The 20,342-nt window shown below is 38.5% G+C and overlaps 1 protein-coding gene across 6 annotated transcripts in view; it reads right to left on the bottom strand.

Annotated features, from left to right (window-relative positions):
• Positions 1-2,325: 2,325 nt before the first annotated feature.
• The window catches only part of pkp4 (plakophilin 4), a 108,928-nt gene continuing 90,911 nt past the window's right edge, over positions 2,326-20,342 (bottom strand). For all 6 annotated transcript variants that reach the window (XM_015378543.1, XM_015378541.1, XM_015378544.1 and 3 more), the window contains 11 exons: positions 16,648-16,831; positions 15,432-15,549; positions 13,881-14,072; positions 13,309-13,482; positions 12,897-13,047; positions 10,997-11,189; positions 10,601-10,685; positions 8,718-8,835; positions 8,493-8,633; positions 7,765-7,829; positions 2,326-3,049 (listed from right to left, as the gene is read on the bottom strand). In XM_015378543.1, the coding sequence (XP_015234029.1) occupies positions 2,804-3,049; positions 7,765-7,829; positions 8,493-8,633; positions 8,718-8,835; positions 10,601-10,685; positions 10,997-11,189; positions 12,897-13,047; positions 13,309-13,482; positions 13,881-14,072; positions 15,432-15,549; positions 16,648-16,831 (1,667 nt within the window). In that variant the 3' untranslated portion in view covers positions 2,326-2,803. The remainder of the gene's footprint in view (positions 3,050-7,764; positions 7,830-8,492; positions 8,634-8,717; positions 8,836-10,600; positions 10,686-10,996; positions 11,190-12,896; positions 13,048-13,308; positions 13,483-13,880; positions 14,073-15,431; positions 15,550-16,647; positions 16,832-20,342) is intronic.

Here is a 20,342-nt window from a genome sequence, read left to right as displayed (position 1 = left end):
GACAAATGTGACAAACAACCTTTAAAATGCCATGTATTGATCATATTTTTAAAAATTTGTGAACATCATTATTTTTGGTAACAGGCTGCAGTGACTTGCAAAAACAATAATACCCTAAGGGAAAGGTTTGTTTTGTTGGAATCACACCTTAGTGTAATTTATTAAAGCTACAAGTAGAAACTAATAGATTAAAATTTCTCTTTAAAAAAATAAATAAAAAATGAGTGTCTTAAAAGTATGTTGTTATAAAAACCTAGAGCAACATGTTTCTTTTTAGAAATGACCAATTTTGTTAATAGAGTCCAAGCTATAGTTTGATATTTTAGTGAAAATAATATATAGGAAGATTTGGTTCCTGGATGCAGCTAGTTTGACAGAAGCTTGTAGAATAATTGATTTTTAGTAGCATACAGAGAGAAGCATATATGCTCTACACACTAAAAAATACTTTCAAGCTCATATTTCTTTCTTCTTATCATTTAGGCAACTCACTATAAGGGTGCACTTCCTTTATGAGAATGAACACACAATAGGCAAACTCACTAAGCAGTCGATACTGGAGAAGAAAAAAAGCGTCTTTTGGTTGAAAACTTTTCACAGACTATAAGATTTTTTAAATTAAATTAAAAGTTGGTTTGTGGCTAATTGTCACCAGGTATAAAAAGTGTTTTCCAGGTTAAGTCGTTTCACAATGTGGGCTTAAGTCAGAAGATTACATCAGCTTGTTCTGATGAGAAAACAGGCCACGAAAACTAAAACAAAGTACTAAAAAACTACATTTGGGTTATAAGGGTTGTAAGAAAAGGAATAAAGTCATAGTTTTTGCAGTTTTATGAATATTTAATGAAGATGGATATCTAGTCAAGTATAAATTCCTAGAAGGTTCTTGTTATCCTGCTTTTAGTAGCAAGCAGCTTTTTACATAAGTTTTAACTCTCTGGGTTTTTGAGTCCAAAACGTTAACGTAGCTGGGATCCATCTTTTTCTTCAGCTCGCCCCACATGATTTCTTTTCAGATCTAAAGGTTTATGGACAAAGTTTAGGTTTGTGTGTGGTGAAGGTTTTCTGTCTAGATGACCCATTTTCTGCTTGCTTCTAGGACACTGTGTTTTGATTTAGTATCTCAGAGCTCATGATTGCAATCCATTTGACTAATTTTTTCAATTATTTTGGAAGAGAAACAAGTGTGACGCATCAAGAATCCTGTTTTCTAAATGTTCATGGTTTTAAGACCAAATAAAGCTGGAATGTTTGCTGAAAGAAAAAGGTTTAAATTTGCCAAGTCTTCGTTGGGCTGGGCTTTATGAATTTGTAGACTAGTACCTCCCTCTGGTTTTATATAAACGCTCTCTGATTAAATTGGCATTGTTTTATTTTTCAGAAGGCTCGAGTTCCAAATTACATGGCATCATCCTTGAGCATTTCTGTGGTCGAACCACATCAGGAAGGTTAAAGTCCATCTGGGATTGGCACAGCAGACCAGAGCTGCTTTCCTACCCATGATGGTCTCATTGTTGACCCCATTTAAGATGAAGGAGGAGCTACCATTAGATTATTTTGATGCAGTCTTGGGCCCAGTCCAAATACCCCAGAATAGAGAAACAATTATGTTTTTTTTGCCTCAGAGAATTGTTCCTCTGCGTCACAGCAGTTATGCTCCAAAATAACAACTTATAGGAGCGTCAATCCACTTAAACTACATTTATGTTAGAGAGAACTTTTGGGTGTCCATAACTGTTCTGCAATATTGATGTGCATCATGCATCCACAGTGTTTAACTCTTTAGTTTAAAAGCACAGATTTTAAAATGTTTTTTTTCCAAGAACCTTTCAACAGGTTTAGGTTCATATTTGCATTGCCTTAAAAACATTTCAGCAGCTTCACAGATGGTTCAAAGCCCTCTTCATCCACCCCCCCGTCAGCATAAACATCCAATGAAACCATTGTGCTCCCAGACTGGAGGAGAACGTGACCCTCTGGTCTCTCTAAATACTTTCTTGTGATCTTTAAAAAGAGGAAAAATCACACAACCGGTTTAAAAAACAAAAATGACCTTTTTATTTTGTTAACAGTTGTTACGATGCCATCTTTTTTTCCACAGATCTGTATATGTATATATCTTTAGAACATGGCACAAGTTTTTCAGTATTTTTTAAACCAGTGCTGATGTGTAAACCAAGTAATGCTGACTTTCTTTCGGTATTTACAATAAAATCAAAGAAATGTACAAGACTCCATGGCATTACACAGTTTCAACATGACGTACAGATAAAAACTGATCCCTCTGTACAATCTAACATCATTAGTTAATTAGTGTTTTTTTTTAATTTCATTTCTTTAGAAACAAGTTCATGATCCGTTTTGGCTTCTTCACATACATTTTTTCCCTCACATCTCGACTCTTACCGCTTACCCTCGCTTACGTGACAAACACCTTTAACCATGCTCTCACAGTTATGAGTTCCTTAGAGAAAATAAAGCTAATATCTACATACGACACAAGTCTTCTCATGGTAATGTCCGATATCTCCCTGGAATGATTCCTTCTTATTCTGTTAAATGAAAAATAACCTTTAAAAACATTCCATAATTTCCCTCTTTGGCACACATCCCATCTTTCCTTCTGCTGCTTCTCTGCTGACCCCCCCCCTCTCATACAAGCACATCCACTTTAGAACAAACACTCATAAAGCCAAGTTCATGAAAGAAGTTTCCTGTGTTGCTCTTCGGCTCTGCTGCAGGGCAAAAGAAGAATCCGGCAGGACAAAAGTTCTCTGTTTGTAATGCAGACACACGTCTGGACTTAGACCCAGGAATCAGGAGAACCCGGGTACTGCTCTGCCCTGTAGGAAGGCCTCCGTGTGCTAGCGTAATAGTCTACATAATTAGAAGTGGATTTCAGTCCGTGAGGCTGGGAGCTGTAGTCTGCTGTAGGAGGATAGGTGATGACTTCCTCTAAGTATGGTTCGTCGTAGCCGTGAGGATGCTGCACGTACATCCTGTATGTGTCGTAGTTCCTTCGGCTCGCCTCTTCTGAGTAATACAAAGGCTGCAAGAAAAACAGGCCTTCAATTATTCATTCAGTCCATCTGTTACTGTTTGTCACCTAAGGTGTTTCTAAGGCTACAGTCACACTGCAGCATGAAGTGACCCAAATCTGATTTTTTTTTGACCATATGCGACCTGTATTTGATCTTTTCATGGCGGTCTGAACAACACGGGTTTGATTTTTTCCAATGCGACCCAGGCCACTTGGCTATGTGGTCCTGAATCCGATAGGAATCAGATCTTTTCCAGGCCAGGTCGCATTCATCCGACTTGAACGTCATTAATACTCAACACAGGTCACTATTCTGCGACATGCCACGCTAGAAGCGGGAAGAATAAAAGCAACCATGGTGGACGATAATGCGGAAAGTCTTTTTTTTTAACCATCTTGAAAAGACAGGGGTTTTTAACGTTGGGAAAGATCGCTAGATGCGCTCCAGCACTACCATCCGTGTTTACTTCCATAAGCACAGAGCACGCTTGCTTGTGACATCATTGCTTCCTTAACTGCACATGCAGGACACTTGTGTTGTATGAATGCAGTTCACACAGGAGATCAGATACAAGTCGCATATATTTGGAAATGTTAACGGCAACACAAAAAAAAAAAAAATAATAATCTGATTTCACAAAAAAAAACGTAATTGAGCATCAAGGCCTGCAGTGTGAACGTAGCCTAAAAGGAAATTCCTAGTTTGGGTACTAATTAAGATCAGAACCCCACTGCCATTTTTGAAACTCCAAGAACATCTCCAAGGAAATTCAGAGTTTAGCAGACAGGGCAGATTTCACAGCTTTTGGTATATTGGACCTATTACAAAAAAAACAAAACTATGCATCTTCCTGGGAGATCTTTTAATTCATCAAAGGCCAGGGATCTCTTATGGTGTTCTTCTAGGCTCTAAACTTCACTAACTTTGCTGTATAAATGTATGTTCACTCAGTGGACCAGGGGTTTATTAATGTCTCTGCTATAGAGTTCCTACTGAGATCATTGAGTCCTAAATTGTCAAAATTTCTTTTAGTGTTTGGGAAATACAGTAATTCCAGTATCATGCCTTTAGCAATGAGACAGAGGTGTTGAGAGGGGAATGGCGGCCTAGTGGTAGGGCCATTGCGCTTGGAATCCAGAGGTTCTGAGTGCAGATGCAGATAATAAAATTAGGATGAGGGAGAGACTCATATCTCTTTGTTTATCTAGCTGCCATGATGTCACCCTGCAGATTATATGGATGCTCATAAAAGTAAAAAAAGAAAACAACCTGATATGTTACACAGTTTCTGATTCACCTCCTCAAAAAGCTGCCATGATTTGCTCATGGATGTCGTGCTAGTCTGGTGCTGGTGAAGCCAGACATCAAAATCTCCGAAAATCCTAATTTAATTTCCTAATATTCCCCAAAATAAACGAGCAAATAAACAAGCAACTTGATTTCACTGGCGGCTAAAAGGTTTTCTTTAGCTTGTAGAAAGGAATATACTTTATATACTTTAATATTCTTAAAAATATATGAAATACTCAAACTAAAGTTACCTAATATAAAAAAGGATACAGTTTGATTTGCAGATCAAATCAAACTGTATTCTTATTTATATTAAGTAACTTTAGTTTGGATATTTCATAGATTTTTCCACAAACAACATTTAAATTCCTGAGATGACGCTTATACATAATATCCAAGATTAATGATTGATACAATAGTTTAAATGTGATACTATTTTCAAACTATTTTAGGATGTTTCACCATATTAATTAATAGACTTCTCAAATTCATCGTCCACTTAATGGTTTCAATCTCATGTGTGTCCAGCTGCATCAGAGAGTCAGCTAATAAAAGATGGTCTAGTCTTTATATCTCAGATCTCTGATGCAAAAGAAAACCATTTCAATGTAAACAATGAATGTTGATTAGCAATAAAAATAATGATCATCATCTCAACTTATGCAAAAGTTGAAATAATATTATCAGAGTCTCTTTCTGTTCCTTCCTCTGCATGTCTGTTATGTGAAGAGACACACATGAATGTGTCCTACCGAGACAGCCGGGCGAGACACAGAGAGGACATCCCAAACTCAGCAGTCACATCCACTCTTGCTCAAACAATAGTTGATGCGTTGGGTTATTCCCAGCAGCACCAGAGGAATACGTGCCAGGTTCTCTGTACTAGTGAAGTGGGGTAAAACAGCCGGGAGGCTCCTAACTAACTTGAACTACTTTTCTTCAGGTCATTTCAAATCGTCCTTCAGAAACAAAGATCTACGCAAAGAAAATTAAGGAATTTCTAAAATATTCCTCAACCTTTTCCTCAAATAAAAAAACTGTTGCATTGGTGGGCTTTTACAACTAAGAGGGGTGAGAGAACCTGTTGATTTCCTTGAAAATATTCCATCTAATTTGACCTTTACATCCCCATACATAATGTCAATGTGTCAAGCTTTGCATGTTAACCTGCTTTACTAAAACCATGTTTGAGGTGGAAAATTCTGAGCAAGTTATTTTGCCTAGAGTAAAGGACGGTGCAATATAACAAGTATAGTCGATGTATGGTGTTTTGTTCAACATGCAATGTCTTAAATGATCAAATCTGGACTTTTCAAGTTTTCATTTTCATAGGAAATTGTAGCTCTTCTGTATTAGATTAGCCGGAAGCCTAATTTCTCTCACGATCCTCCTCATCTATCCGCAAAATCTCTTACAGGCTAATTATTTACCACCTGAGATCAGGAAGTTTGGCGATACCATTTAAAATCTAAGGAGTCCAGTAAGAAAAGGATTTTTAATGTTGATTGTTAATTTAATAGCTGGATAAATCATTTTAAGAGGAAAACTTTTTTAGATGAAGTAATGGGGAAGTGTGAAGGAGTCATGGTGACATTAAGGGCAAAGTCATCCAGGAGGTGAGATTCCAGCTCATCAGCATCCAAACTGCTTGGATTTGGAACCTAATCTGACAAAAGGATGATAAACCTATTCTAGCGCGTCGCTGCTCAGCTGGTGTCTGTGATGTATCGCCGTGTCAGGTGCTGTGATTTAGCTGTTTTTGAGTTAGGAAAGTTTTTTACCCCCCTTTTTTAAACACTTTTATTCTGATCTTTATGCTGCAGTTTTCGATCTTATGTTCAGGTTTATTTGAAACAGTTTATATATGAATCATTATGCAATGGATACTGATCATTCAGTCTGATGAACTGAAGCTCTGCCGTTCTGTTATCATTTTTTGTCCCCTGCTTTTATTAAGTTTTGCTGATACTTCAGTGCTACTGTCCCTGCAAAGAATCCATGTGTTCTGATTACTGATCAGATAGGTTTGTGTTTTTCCATAATGGACTCTATGCATAACTCCACCACTTCCAGAACATAAGGCAAATCTTTTGTTTCCAGTCTTTCATTACTTGTTTTTTTAGCAAATGTTTGACGGGCAATGGCACTGTTTTCTAAATAACTGCAGGTTATTTGTCTTTAAAAGGTCTGGGGACCCCAAAGCACTTTACACAACATTTGGCCATTCAACCATTCATGGCCACATTAACATGTTGTAGCCATAGCTGCCTTGGGGCAGGCCGACAGAGTCGAGGCTACCATACATAGGCATCATTCAGCTCTCAGACCATGAACAGCAGGAAACAATAAGAACCTGAGTTCTTATTAAGGCTATACTGCCCAGTGGTACTTTTTTTGTAACTTTGAGAAGCCTCTTATGTTTAAAGGAGGTATTTTGGGCAAAACAGAGAATATAAGGAAACCTGTATTAATGACCTATATAAATGTAATGAGAAAACTTTAAAGATTAATATAAATAATAAATAAATTGATATGTGTAAGACTGAGCTCTACGTTATCAATCTGGGATGGCTGCCATTCAGTCTGTCCATGAAAAGAAGGGACGTTTTTACAACAATACTTTGAGCTGATTGGGTGACATGCCAGTTAGTACTCGCCTTCCATATTATGCTTTCAGCCAATCGTAGAGCGAATCGTGAAGTTCCCTAAGTTGATAAATCTAACTTTTTTTTCAAATCCTGTCGGAAGAAATGCACAGACATCTTTCCAATCTACAAATGGACAAAGTGTTTATCTTTCCCTTTTTCAAACATAAAAATGTTGCTATTTTTAGCTAAAACTGAGTCAATATGGTATTGACAGTTGAATCCTCCAGAGTAGCCATGTTTGTTATGCCCTTCTGACTGTCGTCATTCCTACATGTCCTGCCCCAATAAACACTACTGGCATGTCATTGGTCCGACCTGCTGGTTGTTACGAGATGGACGTATTAGCGAAAGTCTTTCAAAATGAATTTGCTGTGAGACTGAAAACTCTCATGACAATCCAGCTTGCAGTGCAAGGTTACATAGAGCCAGCTGTTATCCCAAAAACTGAGACAGACGCAAGCTAGATCCAAAGGAAAGCTGAGCCTGCAGCTCTGCTCAGACCAAAGTACGGAAACTTTTCCAGCTTCAACATGGGAGTTAGAAGCTGACACACCAAGCTTGGTTTTATCTTCCCTTTCTTTCCTTAGTTAAAAGTGAAAGACTGGAGTCAAAATTCAACTGAACAGTCCTTACTCCATGTCTCCGAGAAGTAAAAAAAAAGTAAAGTGTAGGCATCTGTCTGTCTGTATATCTATCAGTCAAAATTTTGTTCTGCTTTTTTGCACAATGGCAAAAAGCTGAGTTCCGATTATGATTTATTCTTCTAAATTTTTTGTTATATTCACCTGTGTTCTTCTGGGCTCCTCCCTTGTGGGTGATGAGTAGTAATAAGGAGAGGATTTAGCAGACCCTGGAAAAACAACAATAAAGTTACTACTGCTATGAAAGAAATAGCGAATTTTACATGAAGACACCTTATTTAATATCAGACAGAGAGTCTGTACATCCCTTGAGGGCAGATGTTGGTATTTAGATAAAGTAGGATCAAGATGTGTGGGGCTGCGCTGGAGAGAAATAACACCAGATAATGGGGCTGGCCTGTGCTGCACTGTAGTTTACATAACCCATGGGGATGGGTATTTTCTTTGGCCCTTTATCAAACTGGTGGAATCCAGAAACTCAGAACATCAATTGTGGAGGCTTGGTTTGTTTGCTCTGCCCGCCTCCTGCTCCCACCAACCAGTGAAGGCTGGCGAGGGCTCTGGCTTGGAGTGTGTCTGGGCTGCCCACTCAATGCCTGTCTGTGGCTATGACCTAATGTATTAATAGCTCCATTTTGAAGCGATCACTCCTAGACAGCAGACAGACTTCAATCCAGTGGGGAGAAACAGGTTTTATCTTTAACACATCGATTGTCAAAAACCAGACAAAAGAGGATTGGGGTCTACTGGGAAAATTTTGGAGATCATAGAAGAAAATGAAATGGAACCAAAATTGCACAAAAAGCTGCTTCAATTCTACAGCAGATAATTCAAAATTTCTTTTTGAAATTCACCATCTTTCATTTCCATACCTGTATACTGTTTTCTATGAATACTGCCGTCTCCTTGGTAATTATAAAACTGCATAGTTGACTGAGCTCTCTGATAATCTCTGATTGAGCCTCTGTGCTCCTTGATGCCCAGCATTGCAGGAGATGATGTGGCACTGGCGGCTGTGGAGAAAAATATAGAAAAGCCTGTTTAATTTCCATGGCTCATTCTTTCACTGCTGCAGTCTGTCTGCTAGCAGAACGCACCGGGGTGGCTGAGCGGGGACATCTGGATGGTGCTGGTGGGGAGCGTGGGTTGGGACCTGAACCTGTCCCGTTCCAGTGTTGACACGGGGGTGATGAAATGGGTTTGGTTCCAGCCATCCTGTGAGCGATAAAGAGTCAGTCCTACATCTTTGAGCTTTGTCCCATTTTGCTGGATTAGATGTCAAAGATCGACACAAAGTGGAGCGTAATTGTGTAGTGAATTGAAAATTCTTCCAACATTTCTGTTATGCATTTGTATAAAGTCCCTTAATACTAAAAGCACGTTTCACAGCAGCTGCAAAGCTTGTGGGTTATGTTTCTACTAGCTTTCCTCAATATCTGACTCAAACATTTCTCCCAGACTCTTTTGGAAAAACTTCTCATTCTGAGGATGAAAAATGACTGAGACATTTAATTATTAATCATCATCACCCATTTACCTTTAGAATCCGCTATGATTAGGCCATTTAACAAATCAATATGCTCTGATCTAAACAGATGGTTTATAGCTGTAGCTAAATAAGGTCAACCTTCATTATTGTCTTCTGGAGACTCTAACAGGTTTTCTTTTCTCAAACCATCAGCAAATAACAAAGAACAGCTTTCCTGTAACTGCTGAAGAAAAACCATCCCCACATCATGATGCTGTCAACTCCGTGTTTCATAGTGGGGATGATTTACTCAGGGTGATGTGAGAAGTTTTTCATCACTAGAGATCATGGCATTTAAGAGCCTGTGAAGAGCAACTAAGGTCAGATTTGTGCAGTTCTGAACTAAAGCTGTCATTAGAAGTAAATCTGAACGAGTTTGCCAAAGATCAAGATTTCAATTAATTTCAAGCAATATTGTGATTTTTTTCGATTCCCCTTTACACTAAGCATCAATCTGTAGATGTTTCACTTTAAGGTTTCATTTTCCATTTTTTTGCAGGACTTTCTTGTACAATTTGTGTGAAAAAGTTCCTACTTCCTGCAACTGTCTTGTCCCTTCTGTGTTGTTGCAAAGCAATTTTAAGCAGATTACTGCCACATAAAAGTTTGGAGGGAGAAATTTACTTACTTTTGTTAAATGTAATTTGACTAAAATTGAGTGCTCCTGTGATATGAAAATAGCATTTTCGCTAAATTGCAATTATATTACAAATGCAATTAATTGCCCATCCCTAGCTGTCATGTGAGTATAAAAACAGCTGCGGTTTCATTACAAATATGCGTAAAACTAAGTTATTCTGCTCATTTTGAAAATGTTACGTTTTGCAATTGTAGTGTTTCCATTTAATAACAAATACAATTAAAATTACATGTGAATACATTTATTGATGTGATAACTCTAAAAAAACATGACAGCGGCAGATTAAAACCCATGAGATATATCCATACTTCATCCACGGCTCTAGTGGGCGCCATTATTTTACAAACACTTCTGGTCTTCTTTTCTTCGTCCTTTTACAAGGCAGCAAAATGACCGTGCAAAAAAACTTGTGTGATGGAAAATTTTTTTTTCCATTGGAGTTTTTCGATAAATACGAATTTTGATAAGACCAAAAATCCCTTCATCTAAGTATTAAAAACTTTTTATGAAAAAAAAAAAAATAATAAGTGTATGTTTTTAGTAAAATTTTTTGTTTTAATTGGAATTTGTGCAATTTGATGGTTAACGGAAGCGAAGCTTATGTGACGTTGTTTAGGTAAACCACAATCCAAATAAAATATACAACAGACGTTGGCTTTAAGGTGAAAAATGTGAAAAAAACTAAAGTTAATAAAAGCTTCTGCTAAGTCCTGTTTAATAAATAAAACATGAAACATTACTTCTACAACAGCTTATATTTAAAACGTTGATAAGATGATGACAGGTTTTCTCATAAAGCAGACTGTGCGAACCTTTTTATAGATGGGCCGTAGATCCCTGTACTGCCATAGTGTGTTCAGCACCTGAGCTGCTGCTTTCACCACCTTCACTGAGTACCTGGAAAACAGTTACAAACTTTATTATGCATTTCTGAAAACCCCTGAATCTTTCCAACAAAATTTATAATGCATCATAAGTATTAAAAGATAAAATGATTGATGGAGCAGGCTGTCCTAAATGTGCTTTAACCTGAAATATTCTAGGATACACAGCAAGACAAAAATAGCTACTGCAGCATTGTTCCAAGGGGATGCAGACACTGCCACCTCTCCGCCGGTTTCAGCAAAGCTGTTACACAGTGTTCTTTTGTGCAAGAACCACTGCTTAGTGTTCACGATTGTTAAAGCGAACGTGCACTGGTAACCCACCTGTCTCCTCTGCCCTTGGTGATGTCCACCAGCTTCTTGATGCCACCTGTGTCGGCCAAGGCCTTCGCGTTTTCCATGTTTTTGCTGGTGACCTCGTGCAGCGTGCAACAGATGGCAGCCATGGTCTCATCTGACAGCAGGGTGGTGTTCCCCCCAGGGAGGCGGTTTACCAGGTCCCTCATTGCGTACTTTCCTGCAGGGGAGAGAGAGGGGAAACTTGGAGCTTATGCGTCGTGGCGTATTATACTGCAGGTTTGCTGCAGGAGGACAGAAAAAAGGGGTGATGCATCACATGTGTTCCATTTTTTTAACATGTTATGTAATGCACATATAAATGTAATTTTATGCTAACCTTAACTGCACGTAAAGGCACCTCGATACAGAATAATACATCCAAATCTGCTGGGGTCTGCAGCATGGCAGGCAGTTTTACTAAATGACACAGTAAGGCTGTTTCATTGTGAGGGAGGATTGCCTCCCTTATCTGTCCTTCAGTGCTGCAGCGCAGCTAAAAACGCTAAACATTTACTGCACCAAGTGAAACAAACACCTCAAAAAGCATTTTTAACCATCAATAAAATCTCATTAACCCCCACCCTCAGACATTGCTGCTGCTGAATAAATATTCATCTCACATATTGACAGCCTTTTATGAAGGAAAACAATTTATTTCAGCTTTAGCAGAACATGTACTCACCATGGCATGAACAGTATCTCCATATTAGGCAGTCAATAACTGCTTTGTTTTTCTTTTTTATATTCTGGGATTGTATGATTTTAGGCACCTCCCTCAGACAGCCCCCCAGAAACGGCCACCCAGCAGTGCTAATGTTTGCTTGAATGTCCTGCTAAAAGGTTTGCATTAACCAGATATATGAAGGTGCCTTAAAAAGGCAAATACAAACATAAGCTTTTCTTTATGTACTGCATCATACCTGGCGCTAAATATAAAGATAAATTACAGTGTTCAGAGAGGATGCTGACAGGAACACGCAGAGATATCAGGGACTATTTAATAGGTAACTATATTTTCTAAAACATTAAAACTGATTTAGCTTCAAAAAGGTAGAAATAGAAAGAAAACTTCCAGTGAATAACATGAAGGAAGTATGAACTCTAGTAAAGTTGATCTTCTTGAGCTCCAACCTTTGGAAATCTGCCACTGAATTCTGATCTGTGATCAGTTCCTGGACCATTAAAACATTGAAGAAGGTTTGGTGTCAGATGGCTTCAGCGCCTCACTATCCTTCAGCTTTTAGACCATATGTTCTGGCAGCCAATCAACTCAACCTTTTCCATTACTTGACTTTAAATCTACTTTCCAGAAAGTTAAGCATTTTTTCCACATGGGCTGGTGCAAAGCTTTAGTTTATGGTCTATTCTCAGGCTGAGAGTGCCAGATTAATTCCTTTTGGAGACTCTGGAATAATACATTTCTCTCCTAATTATTTTAAAACAACGGTTAATGACGATTTTGGGTTCATTATTGTTTGAAATCTGGCTCTAACAATGTTCTTGCATTGTGTAAGTCTGTATATCCCTTTGATTTTCCAGTTATATTTTGCAGGGGCTATTTTCTTCCCTCCATCTGTAGTCAATCATCATCACTTTACAAGAAGTAAATGGGCCTTGGCAAGCCAGAAGAGTGTTTTTGGACTATGTCTACGGTGAATATAGGTAAACTTCAGATGAAATTTAGAAGAACAACATATCATGTGAATTTTTTAAGCTGTTTGTGTATTAATCGAAGCCAAACACATTCACAGCATGGCCTCTGACCAAGCTACATTAAACAACAGCTACATTATAAAGCAGCAAAACTCATAAAGGCTCATACAGAATCTGTGTTTCATTTTATCAGCTCAAGCTGTATTTTATACACTACAGTATAACTCCTGACCTATAAGCTCCTTGTTCCTGATGTCGAGGGCCATGTTTCTCAGAGCCGTGGCGACAGAACACACCACCCTGTCGTTGTCCATCCGCAGTAGTTCCACCAGGATCGGAAGCCCTTTCTCTTTGCGAACCGCTGCACGGATATAAGCTGCAAACTGAATGCAGAAAAGATGAAAATTTCATTAAGGTCTCCCTGCCACATAGGAATACTGATGGGTTTGAGATTTGCATGTTAACGTTTGTGATTTCAAGCGTTAAACGGAGATTAGTTTGACTGACGAAGAAGAGGTGAGCCGCTTAAAATCCATTTATATTTGCTGAGTAGATGGATCATTTCAAACATTTTACATCTACAGTAGAACAGTGTCAGAAAATGTTTGCATTTTTGCTTTGATGAATACACATTTAGACGTTACCTTCCAGTTGCCAGCTGACAGGTTCTGAAGGGAACCTGCTGAGCCTTCTAGGGTGGCCGGGTTGGAGCTCTCAGCCAGCAGCATCAGATAAGGTTTTACAACCGAAGGATGCCAAAGCATTTCTGCCCCTTTTGGAGACTTGGAGAAGCCTGGGATAGGCCCCACACCGTCCCACTGAAGACACAGTAAGTTACTAGTTAGACTGAGAATGCAGGATGCTTTAGAAATGTATCATGATTTTACGTTTTTAGATACGCTGTGAAAAAATATGTTTGCTTGATCTGCTCTGATTACTGATCAGCAAGTCAAAAACTAAAAACACATAAAAAAACAGCTGATTTATGTTTCCTGTTAATGAAAAAAACATCAGACAATGGTTGGGAAGTTAACTTTGGTGCAAAATCTAAGACCTAAACAGCAAATTTTCCCCTTATATATAGTTCTTAAATAGAGCAAAACAAAATGAAAGACAGTTGTTAAAGGAAAGAAAGATTGATGATCTAGAACTTATGAAGCATAAACAAGCAAAATAATCCAAATGCAAATGACTTTAGTTATGGTAGAACACCCACTGAGTCTTCCTGCAGGCTGTTTTTCTTCTTTTTTCTCTTCCTGCCCCAGCAGCTGGACTCCAGCTCTTTACTGGGCGACTCTCTGCCCAGTAAGCCGTCCAGTTCCTGGCCGCCTGTCATTCTGGAAGGCACCATCTCCAGCTCCAGACGATAGGACAGGTTCCTCAGAGTGCAAATGCAGTTCTCCACAATCTGCCAGACACAAGGAGATAGAAGCTTCAAACGTATGCGTCGCATGTCACAATTAATGTTAGGAGATACGGCAATCAACACAATTTTTTCCATCAAATCTTAGTTATGATTTTAACATTATTTCCCAATGTTAAAATGCACATCTTATGCAAACATTTTATATATATTGCAGTTTAACTAATTTGATAAATAATGAAAAAAAATATGATTTAATCATGTAGTTTAGAAAGTAAACAACAATAAAACACAACAGCGGAGGGGTACTTTAGCTTGGGATGAAAACATCGTATCGTAATATTTATTATGTTTATCTATATTTTCAAGGTTTTGTTAACTGAACTCACCAAGATGATTTCAGTTAACACAACTGTGTTTTGAAATTGTTGATTTATCACAGCTATTATTATTATTACTGCAGAAATCCCTTGTAATAATAATGGCCGTGATGAATCACCATCTTCCTGACTCCTCTCATCTGTCAATATGATGCTTCTAAATCTCCTGTGACCATTCTTCTTTTTCTTCTTCTTCTTCTTCTGCCCTTTCACTGTTATTAGGTATGAACATCTACTGAGGTGGGACTTTGAAGTTATTACATTCGTAAAAAAATATAAATCCCTGAAACCTGAAATGAATAGCCAATAAATATTGGCTTGCAAACAGATTTTTGAGATATTAATGTTGCTCCCAATGATATTTCGACTGCAGTAAATTTTGCTATGAATTATGCAGCACGACTTTTAACTTGCATACATAAAATAAAAAGGAATAGTAAAAAAAAAGGCCAAACAACAATCTGTTGTGCTTTACAAATACCAACATCTTTAGGCGAGTTGATTGGAAAGGCTAATAATTTGGATATTAAATAATGTTCCAAAAGTGTACTAAAACTATATCAAATGCCTTGTTTTTAAATTATTTCCACATCATGTTCCATTGCTTAGCCTTAACTAACCTCTGCAAATATTATCTGTTGGACAAAGTGTCTTTCCTATAGGGAAAAACAATCTACGTTTCAGATGATCCAGTTAAATGTCGTACATGTGTGGGAGATGTTCTCCGTTTTCCACAGCAGCCATTAAATAAGTGTTAATTTAGTGTGTGATTAACATCTGATGCTGAAGGTTCTCCATTATGTTCATTCTGGCTGTGCTTTGGGTGACAAAAGCACATGAACTAGTTTCTGCTAACTGCTCTTAGGGTCATTTTGACACAGGCAATAAAATGATCCAAAGAGGATAACTGTGGTATTTTCTCCAGAGATTCTTATCGACTGGCTAAGTGTTCTCCTCTAGGCCTGTGTATGTGTATGTATGTGTGTGTGGATGGGGGAAGGGCAGCAGGATATGTGTGGGTTACCTTGCTGTCGAAGTCAGAAGTGTTTACACAGGTTTTGATGACGTAGAGCAGTGAGTCAACCAGGCCATCACAGGTACGCATCTGTTTTCTGGCCTCCTCACCAGCTGAACTCAGGTTCCTTTGAAAAAAACATGAACACATGAGAACGCACACACACACACACACACATTAAGCATTTAATTTGGGGCTTTACCCAGTAAACAAACACCCAACAGGAGGGCTGTGTGTGTGTCTCCTACTTGAAATGGTAATGTGGGCTTTGTTGTTCCCAGTCACCATCTTTAATGTATGAGGAGTGTTTGTATGGCCTGACTCAAGTAATTATGGCTCTTTTCTGAGTAAATAAAGAGTTTTTAACTATACCTTTGAATGTTGACATAATGCAGAAACATACACACAGTTCAAGTGAGTACCGTTAATTACAACTTAAAGCAAAATAGGGCAGGAAAAATAAAAAACCTTTTGTAATCTCTAACTCTAAAAGTCTTTGTATAGAAATTCAAGACATTTCCAGAATCTTCTTTCTAGAGCTCTCTGGAAGTCAGGCTTATTTGACTAAACTATCAAAATCCACCATGAACTTATGGCAGATGATTGTGTAGGAGGCAGCTTTTAAGTGTGAAACAAGCAGAACCTGTACAGATATTAATGAATAGATGGAAGAAGAGATGCAAGGAAGAGGAGACACAATAAAAGAAGCAAAGAAGATGCATCAAAGGAAAGATAAAGGAAGGAAAAGCAAAAGTAAGCACAGAAAGAAAAAAAAACCAAAAGCAAAAAAAAGGAAGAAAAGACATATGATGGGCTGCAAGATGCAAGGTAAGGAGGGACCAAAAGATAAGATGAGGGAAGAAGAAAATACACAATAAAGGAAGGAAACCAGAGTAAATTAAAAAGAACTGAAGAAAGAATATAAAGACACAGAGAGAAAAAAATGAAATACAACATAAAGATAAAAAAGACAAATAAATACTTAAGAGAAATGATGAGCAGGAAGGAGAGTTAAAGGCAAAAAGGAAGGTGACTATGAAGAAAAAAAGGAATAAAGAACATGTGAGGAGGGGTAGATGTACAAGAGAAAGAAATATTGACTGGAAAAAATAAAGCAAGAGTGGAAGGAAGAAAAGTGTACCTTTGTCTGCAACATACTGATTGTAATAGCACTGAAAGCCCACAGGGGGGTGCTAGTGCCCAGTGTGCTCATCAGGTGGTTTACCTAAGGCAACCTGTAGTGTTCCTTAGCACCAGGGAGGAGTGAAACTTCAGCTTGTGGTCATCATCGAAGGTTGAGCTGCTCCATCCGGAGTGAGGGATAATCACAGTGTTGGTCAGAGTGGATAAGGCGTCCCGGATGATTGTCATTTTGACAGCGTCGCAGGAAGAAAGGTTCCACAGAACCCCTGAGGGGGGAAAAAAAAAAATCCAATGCTCCTCTTTAGTTTGCTCTTATCTACAGTTAAAAAAATCCACAACAACCTGAAAGGGGCTCAGAATGGTTCCAAGAAGAAATGCATACAAACAAGCATGGATCAGATGCAGAGCCTCAGGTCAAACACTTTATAGAATAAAACCATGGCTTTAGCATCAAAATTCATCTAAAGAGGATATCCTCGAGGTGCAGATTATTACTTGGATTGAAAAAAAGGAAGGGATGAGGCAAGGATCCTTATGGCTCAGTCCTTTAAAATGAAGTATAACGGAAAGTCTTCTATCATTTCACTCTATTCAAAAATGCTTATGGTAACCGCCGATAATCGTGCGCAATCCTGACAGCCTTTGATGCTGCATCTGTTGAGGATTAGTCGACATGTAGCATGTTCTCCTAATTAGATGCCTCTCGCTGCAAGGCTTATTCTAAGGCACTAGCCGCCTTCTGCAGGGTATCTGTAACCTTGCAGAAGGCTATTGCTGCACAAGCATTAGTGCATAGTAAAATCTTGGGAGCGAACAGAGAGCACAACTTCACAAATACCGCCGTGACAAATCTGAAATGGACATGTAAAGCATGCATGTGCACAGCCAGATAAAGTCTGATATGCTGCTATGTGTGCACAATTTACTCTGCAAATAAAAAAAATAAAAATAGATCGATCAAACTTCTAGAATTAATTTAATGCAAAAAATATATATCTTTCTGTCATGTAAAAATCCTTGAGATAACGTTGGTTGTTAAATGGGGTTGTGATATAAATAAGATGAACTGACTTGAAGACAAATCTTCGATTCATTCTGCATTTCTGTATTTGTCGCACAGAAATAAATCTTTTTTCTAGTTTTAAATAAAAACAACTCCTGTAGCTTCACTCCAAATCCCCCTTTTTATATTCTCTCAGCATGTAATTCTCTGACTCTGTTTGAGGAAATGAAAATGACAAAGCCTATAATAGATCCCTGTCAGCCCAATTCCCACAGCCCTGACATAAATCTTTATAGAAAGCTATGCAGTGGAAATCTATCGAAATCTATTGTAATATGTAGGGTTAAAAAGTTATGTTCTATTTTACCTTAATGAATCATTTAAAAAAATAGGTGAATTATTGCACTTTGTAATGACAGCTCTTTATCACAAGTTCAAAGAAACATCATTTTGTAAATGTTTCAACTGTCCCTGTGTTCTGACAGTAGAATATGAGACTAATGATCTGTGATAAAAAAGGAAAAAATTAAGCTCCTTCCAGCGGTCCTACTGCTATTGCAGAAAAACATGGCTCCTGGTCAGAAACAACCTATTAGAGCCAGGAGGAATGTCTTATCAGTGTCAATCACACTGCTGTCTGAACTGCTCACACCCCTCCCGTTCAAGCTAAAGGCTGCTGGTGAGCTGCAGCTGTGCATCGCTGTAAAGCACAATGCTGATCTTTCCTCTTTTTGTGCCATAGGTGTTAATATGCCGTCATTGTTAGCCCTGCTAAACAGCCTGTGTGTTCACAGCAGGCTCCAGTGTGGGGGAAGAGCTATGAAGATGGATGCAGTGCAGCAAAGAACAAAGGGGGGGCGAGACCCTTAAGATAAGCTAGTTTGAATTTTTAGGCCAAGTTCATGGTTTAAGTTTAAAGAAAGAAAGTCTAGAGCTTAGTTTTTCTTTTTAAAGATTTTTTGGCATTGGGCCTTCATTTAAATGTCAGCCGACAGGAAACAGGGTTTAAAAAGATGGGGAAAGACATGCGACAAAGGTCAACGGGCTGGGGCTCAACTCATAAAGGCCACATCGAGGACTGAAGCCTTCATGCACTGGTGATGAACTTTAACCATGCAAAACTGCGCATTCAATGCCTAATGCCCCTGTCAAACCTTGATGATTTAGCCAGTGTTTGCCTGATGTACGGAAATCTTGCAAAAATGCTGGCATACGTTGGATAAGTTATGGGTACGTTATGAGCTGAAGTACGCTAAAGCATGATGAAACACGCTGGCACACGACATACGGCAAATACGTCGAGACGTATACGTCCTGACGTATACCAACGTATGCCACACGTGGGACATAAGTTACAGGTAAGTTATTTAATTGTTGACATACATTACTTATTAATCGAGGTTTCTATCTTATCCAAAACCTATCAGTAACTTGTGCATAACTTACGCATAACTTATCAAGAACTTATCTCCAACGCGTATAAACGTATTTGATGTGTTCCAGACGACGACTGAAGGTGTTTCTAACTTACAGCTACTGTATAATGGCGTATTGGCAGCATTTTGGTGTAAAAGGGGGGTTAGCAGGAGGAAACTGTCTGTACTCCTTCAGACTTTAGCCCCATCATAAGGTGAGCGAGAAGATGAGTGTGATGGATCCTCCCTGCGTTCACGTCCACAACCAACAAACTTCTTAGCAGACATGACGCTGAATCTGCTGCGACTGCAAACGTTCTTTCTTTTTTTCTTTTTGTTTATTCTTTGTTTTGGAGGGTGGTAAACAGCAGCTAGGTTAATACGCGATCAAATAAATCTTTCTATGCAGGATAGGGCCTTCGGGCAAATTGCTGCCCCCCTCAGGACACTGGCTTTTGACATTTCATGGGCATTACGCTGCTGTACGTTATGCATAAGTTAGGTTGTTGTTGGACATACGCTCTGGACTCATTATAAATATGCTATGCATACGCCAAAAATTGAAAAAATACATAAAAAGTTCAGAGTATGCCAGCGTTTTAGGAGATTCTGGGACGTCAGGCACACACTGTCTAAATCGGCAAGGTTTGACAGGGCATTAAAAGTAATAATAAAGGAATGGAGGAGAATAAAGGAGGGAGACTTTAAAGCCATCTTTTATAAGTCATAAAAGAGAACCACTTGGTGTTTCAGCTTCATGGTTCTGGTAATTTAGTCTGTCCATTAGTCCCAGGGACATTCAGCTCACAGGTGTCAAAAACAAAAACTAAACTGAAACCAAACATCTAAATGGTGATCGGTCTGCTCAGACATAACTGGAGGAACATTAAGGCTTGTTCTAGTAGTTTGGTCTGGTTTCTCTTACTGCATATTTCAGAGAATAAGATGTCACAAGGTCTTCATCAGTTGGTGGAAAACTTTGGAAAACATGAGACCAATGCAAAGCTACAGAGCCAGTAACATACAGTATGTTGCTGTTTTAAATTTAGATGGTTCATATAGATGGCATTTAGACAAGAAACACTGATATTTGAAAAATACATGATGTAGAATAAGAGGTTGTTGTGGACAAGTTTAAAATGCTTTCAACGTTCTACTATAGTAGTTCATAAACATTAGAAGCTAGGTATGGTATGTTCTCAGCTAGTGGAGGATATTCGCATATTTTTTAAAGGACCCGCCCTTCCCACTTTAAACAAAAAATGCACAACCCTGTACCCATTCCTGAGAGAGCGGATACAGGGCATGCGAGAGCCCATTTCTAATTGTGCACACTCTGTTTAAAGGTTGCTGTTCTCA

This window comes from Cyprinodon variegatus, unplaced genomic scaffold, assembly GCF_000732505.1.
Source record: "Cyprinodon variegatus isolate N-32 unplaced genomic scaffold, C_variegatus-1.0 Scaffold174, whole genome shotgun sequence".
In the NCBI taxonomy this organism is placed as follows: domain Eukaryota; kingdom Metazoa; phylum Chordata; class Actinopteri; order Cyprinodontiformes; family Cyprinodontidae; genus Cyprinodon; species Cyprinodon variegatus.
This window is presented reverse-complemented; position numbering and strand designations above follow the sequence as displayed.